Genomic DNA, 10,000 nt, shown 5'->3' with positions numbered 1-10,000 from the left:
TGATTGCAGTATGTGCAATATTTAGATGCTGCTCCTGAGCCATAATTAAATAACCTTGTTTGTAGAAAGGTCCTATTTTATTTTCATATTGGAATTCCCCCTACAAAAAATGGAAAACCCATACATAAATATGTTGTTCCAATTCATATCTTTTAAGTTCTCATCCTTGCATTAGAATTAGAGCAGTTAACAGTTTGATGGTATCATGTGGTAATGCTCTCTGAAAATAGCCCATGATAGAAGGTGATAGACAGATTCATCCAATCACCTGCCAAGTATTTTTGAAAGTACCTGCCCTTTTCCAAACAGCTTCCAATTGAGCTTTCCTAGATGGTTGTGTGTAACAAACCATCTAAGTCAGGTTAGTAATGCTCCATCACATGTTTTAGGGTTAGGGTTAGAACTTGACTTTAAAGCAACCCAATGTAAGTTTCGTTCTTTCACTCGTAGCTCGGGCTGTGGGGGTGCTAGAGGAGGGAGCCTCTAAGTCCCCTGAAGACGTACAAACAAACTGCACGTTGATACGACCTTCCTAGCCGGAGATATGGCCACACTTTACAAAAACTTCTGTTGGGTCGCTTTAAAAAAAAAAAACGCAAAATTAATCGCAAATAATCGCAATTACATTTTTCCCCAAATCGTGCAGCCCTAGTGTCTAGTCTGGTCTGGTCTGGGTCTGGTCTGGGTCTGGTCTGGGTCTAGTCTGGGTCTGGTCTGGGTCTGGTCTGGGTCTGGTCTGGTCTAACCTTTGTATTTGAGGTGGGAGTGGGCCATCAGCTTGTCCACAGCCATGTGCATCTTCTTCAGGTTCCTGGGACAGAACTCATCTCTCAGAGCTTTGTTCTGCAGAAACACTGAACAGAAGATTACATCAGATTAGATTAGATTCAACCTTTTTGTCATTGCAGTACAACAAAATGTATTTTTGTGTGTGTGTGTGTACCTATGTGTATGTGTGTGTGTGTGTGTGTGTGTGCGTGTGTACCTAGTATGTGTGTGTGTACCTATATGAGGGTAGTATATATGTGTGTGTGTGTGGGTGTGTGTGTGTGTGTGTACCCCTGTGAGGGTAGTGTGTGTGTGTGTGTGTGTGTGTGTGTGTGTATGTGTGTGTGTGTGTACCTATGTGAGGGTAGTGTGTGTGTGTCAGGGTTTCCGTTAACCGGTAATTACCGGTCTTTGTCCGGTAAAATTTGTTGAAGTCCGACAAATTGAAAACTCGTCGGACATAATGTCCGGTGAAAATAATTCCCTCTAAGCACAATTTGAATACAATTCGTAGCGAATTGTATTCAAATTGGCTTCGGGCCACCATTTTCAGCTGAGCACCAAACACACACACACTCATACACACACCAACACTGCCCGAGAGAGAAGGACCCGCCCCCTTTAGTTAGCCTATAGGAAAATGGTGGCCCGAAGCGGAGCGCCTTAACTTTATCGCACAATAACAAGGATAACAAACGAAACGGACAACATTTACACTAAGATGGAGACAAACTTCAGCGATATGATCTAACAGCCGGTCTTCAGGACGACATACAGACCCGTATGAGCTTACAGGGCTATCCCCTATCTATCTGAGAAAAGGCATAGGCCGGCTGTAACATCGAACGGAAATTAGCCTATACGCATTGCAAGTTAATTTAAAGCCTATTTATTTTCAAAGAGTTTTATTCTATTTTATTTTATCTGATAAAAGGCATATGAACGGAAATTAGGCTAGCCGTGTCACGCCAGAAGCCTACATGCTTGCACTGTTCAATAAAATGTTATACATCTAGACATTGTGGTATTTCTTTATATACGTATCCCAGCCTGCCTATCAATTGTTTCTCAATAAACAGTTATGTTCTCCTCATTGTCATACTCCCGAGTCCGATTAAGTATGATTTGACAGGCAGCTAAACGAAATGCCTTCCCAACCAGCGATAACGAAATAAGCCTAGATTTTCCTTTAGCGACGTTGATGGAACACCCCCCTGGTTATAGAAATGACGTTGTTTTATTGATTAAAAAAGGGTAAAACTGGAAAGAGAAAATAGAAAACTCACATTAATCCCAAACAATTTAACAAACTTCAGTTAACGTAATGTGGAGTCCGTTCATTGATCGATGCTGTCTGTTCAGTTCCCAGTGAGGCGCCCGTTCAGCGCTGGACATAATGGCATAGCGCGCATGCGAATCATGTTATATTATTATACATTATATAGCTCGCATCTAATCGTATCGGATGAGAAAGACATTAAATGGCATATATAGGCCGCTACACAACAGTAATCACCGCGACAAACAGCTATATTAGATTTGGAAAAAAAAATATGATTTTGAAAAAGATTTTTTTAATCATATTTTAATATGATGACCGGAATATATCACGTTTGTCCGGTAAATCGAAATCTTCCCGGACACGATGTCCGGCGGCAATTTTTTCTAACGGAAACCCTGGTGTGTGTGTGTGTGTGTGTGTGTGTACCTATGTGAGGGTAGTATATATGTGTGTGTTTGTGTGTGTGTGTGTGTGTGTGTGTACCTATGTGAGGGTAGTATATATGTGTGTGTGTGTGTGTGTGTGTGTACCTATAAAGCAATCTTGAATCTGAGGGTAGTGTGTGTACCTATGTGAGGGTAGTGTGTGTGTGTGTGTGTGTGTGTACCTATGTGAGGGTAGTGTGTGTGAGTGTGTGTACCTACGTGAGGGTAGTGTGTGTGTGTGTGTGTGTGTGTGTGTGTGTACCTATGTGAGGGTAGTGTGTGTGAGTGTGTGTACCTACGTGAGGGTAGTGTGTGTGTACCTATGTGAGGGTAGTGTGTGTGTGTGTGTGTGTGTGTGTACCTATGTGAGGGTAGTGTGTGTGTGTGTGTGTGTGTACCTACGTGAGGGTAGTGTGTGTGTGTACCTATGTGAGGGTAGTGTGTGTGTGTACCTATGTGAGGGTAGTGTGTGTGTGTACCTATGTGAGGGTAGTGTGTGTGTGTGTGTGTACCTACGTGAGGGTAGTGTGTGTGTGTACCTATGTGAGGGTAGTGTGTGTGTGTACCTATGTGAGGGTAGTGTGTGTGTGTGTGTGTGTGTACCTATGTGAGGGTAGTGTGTGTGTGTGTGTGTGTGTGTGTGTGTGTGTACCTACGTGAGGGTAGTGTGTGTGTGTACCTATGTGAGGGTAGTGTGTGTGTGTACCTATGTGAGGGCAGTGTGTGTGTGTGTGTGTGTGTGTGGGTGTACCTATGTGAGGGTAGTGTGTGTGTGTGTGTGTGTGTGGGTGTACCTATGTGAGGGTAGTGTGTGTGTGTGTGTGTGTGTGTGTACCTATGTGAGGGTAGTGTGTGTGAGTGTGTGTGTGTGTACCTATGTGAGGGTAGTGTGTGTGTGTGTGTGTGTGTGTGTACCTATGTGAGGGTAGTGTGTGTGTGTGTGTGTGTGTGTGTGTGTGTGTACCTATGTGAGGGTAGTGTGTGTGTGTGTATGTGTGTGTACCTATGTGAGGGTAGTGTGTGTGTACCTATGTGAGGGTAGTGTGTGTGTGTACCTATGTGAGGGTAGTGTGTGTGTGTACCTATGTGAGGGTAGTGTGTGTGTGTGTGTGTGTGTGTACCTATGTGAGGGTAGTGTGTGTGTGTGTGTGTGTACCTATGTGAGGGTAGTGTGTGTGTGTGTCAGGGTTTCCGTTAGAAAAAATTGCCGCCGGACATCGTGTCCGGGAAGATTTCGATTTACCGGACAAACGTGATATATTCCGGTCATCATATTAAAATATAAAAAAAAAAAAAAAAAAAAAAAAATCTAATATAGCTGTTTGTCGCGGTGATTACTGTTGTGTAGCGGCCTATATATGCCATTTAATGTCTATTTCTCATCCGATACGATTAGATGCGAGCTATATAATATATAATAATATAACATGATTCGCATGCGCGCTATGCCATTATGTCCAGCGCTGAACGGGCGCCTCACTGGGAACTGAACAGACAGCATCGATCAATGAACGGACTCCACATTACGTTAACTGAAGTTTGTTAAATTGTTTGGGATTAATGTGAGTTTTCTATTTTCTCTTTCCAGTTTTACCCTTTTTTTTATCAATAAAACAACGTCATTTCTATAACCAGGTCTCGCTGGTTGGGAAGGCATTTCGTTTAGCTGCCTGTCAAATCATACTTAATCGGACTCGGGAGTATGTCAATGAGGAGAACATAACTGTTTATTGAGAAACAATAGGCAGGCTGGGATACGTATATAAAGAAATACCACAATGTCTAGATGTATAACATTTTATTGAACAGTGCAAGCATGTAGGCTTCTGGCGTGACATCGTACCCCTAACGTTCTTAGGGCTTGTTTGAAAAGCTTAGACTGAAAGTTAGTGCCCTGGTCAGATTGTATAACAAGAGGAAGACCGAATGTGGAAAAAAACGTTGTTAAAGCTTTCACCACTGAGCTGGCTGATATGTTACGCAACGGAACAGCTTCGGGAAAACGAGTAGCAGCGCACATAATAGTAAGCAAATACTGACTTCCACTTTTAGTCCTAGGCAAAGGTCCAACACAATCAATTATTACACGTTCAAATGGCTCCCCTATAGCAGGAATGGGATGCAATGGTGCGGGTGGAATGGATTGATTAGGCTTACCCGCCATCTGACAAGTATGGCAACAGCGGCAGTGCTTGGCAACATCCGCCTTCAGTCCGGGCCAAAAGAAATGTTTCAATATCAGCTGATAAGTTTTAGTTATACCTAAATGTCCTGACCACTGGCTCTCATGTGCTACAGATAACACCTGTTGTCTATAACCCACAGGCACAACCACTTGTTTTACAGTATTCCACTCACAACCATTTGCATTAGGAGGAGACCATTTACGCATTAATATCCCATCGTTAAGGAAATAAACTACGTTGCCCCCTATTTCAGATTCCTCACTAGCTGCATGTAAAAAACATTTGTTTAATGACTGATCAGCTACTTGAGCGACACGCAATCGCTCGCCGGTTACAGGCAGAGATAGGCTGTCAGCGGATGGTATGGTAGGACTCGGGGAGGATGGTAACTCTACCACTTTCTCCCTGGGAGAAGCTGAAACAATCGGGTTCTCATCCCTTTCAGAAAAGGCTTGCATAATCACACTATCACAGAGAGAAACATCGCTATCCTCCTCTCTGCCTCGACTCGATTGTGCACGAGTTATAGCGCACACCGGAAACAACCGCTGTTTCGCATAGGCAGCCTACACATTAGGAGTCATCATCATGCCGGTGTCAAATCATATCATAATAAAATAAATACATAGCCTATATATTCGTCTTTTTTAAAATAGAAGGAATCAGAATGTGAACTTTAGCGAATTGTATTCAAATTGTGCTTAGAGGGAATTATTTTCACCGGACATTTATGTCCGACGAGTTTTCAATTTGTCGGACTTCAACAACTTTTACCGGACAAAGTCCGGGAATTACCGGTTAACGGAAACCCTGGTGTGTGTGTGTGTGTGTACCTATGTGAGGGTAGTACTCCGAGCCCTCGTCGCTGCCAGAGGAGCCGGTGGTGTCGTGGCTGGAGGCTGAGGGGGTGGAGGGCTTCAACATCTCAGCTGTCTGCAGGAACCTGCTCTCACACACACACACACACACACACACACACACACGCACACAATTATGTTAATAATGTATTATAATTGTGCTAAAACGTTTTAACAACTGGTGGTTGTAATAAAATAAATTCTGATTCTGGTAGATACCCTGTGCCAGGACTCTTTTAAGTGAGTAAGTAAGTAAAATGTATTTCTATAGCACCTATCCCAGACCAAGGGTCACAAAGTGCTACATATATAAGAACATAATACAAGAGCGAAAGTTATAGCAGGTTAAAATAGACAAACAAGTGAAAATAAGAACAAGTCACAAACAACAAGTGTACAACAATATCAACAGGACACAGAAAGACAGGCTTTTGGGGCTAGCCAAAAGCCTGTCGATACAGGACAGTCTTTTAGCTGTTTTTTAAAAGCCTCGACCGAGACCGCTGATCTAAGATCCAAAGGGGAAGAGCATTCCATCGCGGGTCAGCCTTTGTTTATGTCTTGATTACCGCTTACAGTAGAAGGGTCTGAACGAACGGAACCAGATGAGTCCATTTACAGACCTGGGAGTTAACAGACCTGGGAGTCAGCTAGATTACTCTTCCTGCTACGACTGGTGGATTGATGACTCACTTGCTTAGTCAAATGTATTCTGGCGTCTGCTAAATGCCAAAAATGTAAAAATGGAGTTAACAGAGATAGAAACAGTGTCTCAGGAGGTAGAGCCGCCGTCTAATGATCGCAAAGTTGGCAGATCGGCGGTTTGAGCCCCGGCTGGCCACATGTCAAAGTGTCCTTGGGCAAGAAAACTGAACCCCCAAATTGCTCCCAGTGAGCGGGCCGGTGGCGCCTTGCATGGTAGCTCACCTTCTGAAACATCAAACTCAAGCACTTTTCAAGGACTTTCAAGACTCAATTCTCTCATATTCAAGGACCCAACACGGCATAGTTTGAGACAGATCTAGATGAGAATTTATATAATAGGAACTATCCGCTCACAGACAACAATTAAAAAGAGAGGCTTTTGAATGTAGAGGCTTGAACACTAGATGGTCTCTTGCCTTCTCTACCACAGCACAGCAAAACAATATATTGTGAAATATGTGTTAAGTTAAGCAGTGCAGAGACTTATTTACTAGTTGTAAGTAAAAGTAAAACATTATATATACATATATCATTTTGTTTAGAGAGAGAGAGAGAGAGAGAGAGAGAGAGAGAGAGAGAGAGAGAGAGAGAGAGAGAGAGAGAGAGAGGGGAGAATTCAAGCACTTTCAATGACCCATGTCTATTTTCAAAAACCTTTAAGGCCTTGATTTCTTTGTCTCAAATTCACAAACTTTCAAGGATTTCAAGGACCCGTGGGAACCCTGGAGAGATGATAGAGACGTCCAGCATCTCTCTGCTGCCTGGGAGTAGACAGGGGAGGCAGGGAGCAGGAACAGACAGGCGGGGGCCTGGAGCCTTACTGCTCCCTGAGGTCAGGAGGTTAATTACACCACAAGGCCCCATTGTCCTCCCCACCTTCTCACAGCTGCAGGACAGATGGTTGTGATGATGCTACACACATGAAGGTCCCTGCCCTGGGAGGGGGGGGGGGACTATGAGGCTGTATTGTATTCTGAAAAGGGGGTTTCCTGTCTGTTTATAGTTTCTGTTTCGGTTTATTTTATTTGACCTTTATTTAACCAGATGAAATCATTTGAGAACAAATTCTCATTTTCAATGAAGATCTGGCCAAGAGGCCCCGGCAAGAATAAAAACAAACATATAATAAACAGAAATACTCGTCAACATAGAACAATACATACAATACATTAGAACGGCAAAGACAGTGAAGATAAAATAAATAAAAACTAATAGAAACAAATCAACTAACCTATGTGTGGAAAGAGAGCGGGGTGTGTGTGTGTGTGTGTGTGTATATAGAGAGGTGTTTTTCCCAGGATTGTTTTATAGATGAATTGAAGCCAGGGAAGAAGCTGCCTGGTATGGAGGGAGGGCCAGTATTGTACCTGTAGAGGTTGATGTCGGTAAACCAGTCCTGCACCACAATGACCACGTGGCAGACGGTGAAGAGGAAGGCAGTGATCTGGAGAGACTGAGGAGGAGAGAGAACAGGATCAGTCCCTACATTCAGGGTTCCTTCAAGTTTCAACAAGTCAGATTTAAGACCTTTTTAGACCTTTTTTAGACGTCTTTGAATATAATTTTAGACCTGTCGCGACACCATATGACAGCTTTTTGTCATCCTCGAGGTGATGAAATTAGGGATTTCACTGCCATACAGACAAAAAGGGAAGTGAATTGGCATTTTTTTGGGTTCCAGCTTGATTCATTTCCGCGTAAATAGACGTGGTCGGACTGACTTCCTTGCAGGATCTAATTTTTAAGACCTAGCACCTCAGTTTTAGACCAAATAACTGAAATTCGGGACCTTTTTAGGCCTAGGCTTGTAGATTGGATTGCTGGATTTTAGACTAAGGCTTTTTAAGACCAGCGCGGGGTACATTGCTGGTTATAAATGTGTTTATTATTCAATTTCGTCTTCTGATTTGCTAAGTTAAGGCGGTTATGTCCAGTGTGTCCACATAGGCGGACTGATCATACGCTGCTGTTTCTAAGAGGAAAACACTTCTTTCTGCAGTAAGTGTAATGATAATATGTATTAACGGGTACATGTACACTATTTCCCATTATCTGGAACAGTCTGAATGGTTTAAAACGTCTCCAAACGGCTGGTTAGCTCAGCAGCTGACTGCAAACTCTCAACTGGACCCCGATGACTCTCAACTGGACCCTGATGACTCTCTCAACTGGACCCTGATGACTCTCTCAAGTGGACCCTGATGACTCTCTCAACTGGACCATGATGACTCTCTCAACTGGACCCTGATGACTCTCAACTGGACCCCGATGACTCTCAACTGGACCCTGATGACTCTCAACTGGACCCTGATGACTCTCAACTGGACCCTGATAACTCTCTCAACTGGACCCTGATGACTCCCTCAACTCGACTTTTGAAGGCTTTAGTTCCTCTACTAATAGCACACGGCCAACGTGTGACACCGCCTAAATACAGTTAAGAGTTACAGTATGTTGGCGCCCCCTTCTGGTAGACCACTGACCTGCATCTCTACGTAGGTGTGAGGGAGGTTTACCTGCATCTCTACGTAGGTGTGAGGGAGGTTTACCTGCATCTCTATGTAGGTGTGAGGGAGGTTGTAGGTGTGAGGGAGGTTTACCTGCATCTATACGTAGGTGTGAGGGAGGTTTACCTGCATCTCTACGTAGGTGTGAGGGAGGTTTACCTGCATCTCTACGTAGGTGTGAGGGAGGTTTACCTGCATCTCTACGTAGGTGTGAGGGAGGTTGTACTGACCTGCATTGGCCAGCTGCAATTAGTCCAAAATGCAGCAGCGAGAGTTTTAACCAAAACAAGCAGAAGAGCTCATATAACTCCTATTTTAGAGACTCTACATTGGCTTCCTGTTAAGTTCAGAATAGATTTCAAGATGATTCTGCTTGTTTATAAAGCTCTCACTGGCACCAGAATATTTGAAGGATCTTTTGCTAGCAGATTGTGGAATGCACTGCCAGTTTACATTAGGGATGCAACCTCAGTAAATATGTTCAAGGCAAGACTAAAAACCCATCTTTTTAATATTGCCTTTAAATGACAAAATAATTGAATTATGATTATATAATGATTGGAGCACTTTGAGCTGCAACGTTTGCAGGAAAAGCGCTATACAAATAAAAAGTTATTATTATTATTATTATTATTATCATCTCTACGTAGGTGTGAGGGAGGTGGTGTGAGGGAGGTTTACCTGCATCTCTACGTAGGTGTGAGGGAGGTGTACCTGCATCTCTACGTAGGTGTGAGGGAGGTGGTGTGAGGGAGGTTGTAGGTGTGAGGGAGGTGGTGTGAGGGAGGTTGTAGGTGTGAGGGAGGTGGTGTGAGGGAGGTTGTAGGTGTGAGGGAGGTGGTGTGAGGGAGGTTGTAGGTGTGAGGGAGGTTGTAGGTGTGAGGGAGGTTGTAGGTGTGAGGGAGGTGGTGTGAGGGAGGTGGTGTGAGGGAGGTTGTAGGTGTGAGGGAGGTGGTGTGAGGGAGGTTGTAGGTGTGAGGGAGGTGGTGTGAGGGAGGTGGTGTGAGGGAGGTTGTAGGTGTGAGGGAGGTTGTAGGTGTGAGGGAGGTTGTAGGTGTGAGGGAGGTGGTGTGAGGGAGGTTGTAGGTGTGAGGGAGGTGGTGTGAGGGAGGTTGTAGGTGTGAGGGAGGTTGTAGGTGTGAGGGAGGTGGTGTGAGGGAGGTTGTAGGTGTGAGGGAGGTTGTAGGTGTGAGGGAGGTGGTGTGAGGGAGGTTGTAGGTGTGAGGGAGGTTGTAGGTGTGAGGGAGGTTGTAGGTGTGAGGGAGGTGGT

The 10,000-nt window shown here is 44.1% G+C and overlaps 1 protein-coding gene across 2 annotated transcripts in view; it reads right to left on the bottom strand.

Moving 5' to 3' along the window:
- The window catches only part of smg9 (SMG9 nonsense mediated mRNA decay factor), a 24,011-nt gene that overhangs the window by 4,602 nt on the left and 9,409 nt on the right, over window positions 1-10,000 (bottom strand). For both annotated transcript variants that reach the window (XM_080540383.1, XM_080540382.1), the window contains exons 9-11: window positions 7,591-7,676; window positions 5,495-5,604; window positions 747-854 (exon numbers count right to left, since the gene is read on the bottom strand). In XM_080540383.1, the coding sequence (XP_080396509.1) occupies window positions 747-854; window positions 5,495-5,604; window positions 7,591-7,676 (304 nt within the window). The remainder of the gene's footprint in view (window positions 1-746; window positions 855-5,494; window positions 5,605-7,590; window positions 7,677-10,000) is intronic.

Source organism: Nansenia antarctica, assembly GCF_963989245.1.
Source record: "Nansenia antarctica genome assembly, chromosome: 10".
NCBI lineage: Eukaryota > Metazoa > Chordata > Actinopteri > Argentiniformes > Microstomatidae > Nansenia > Nansenia antarctica.
This window is presented reverse-complemented; position numbering and strand designations above follow the sequence as displayed.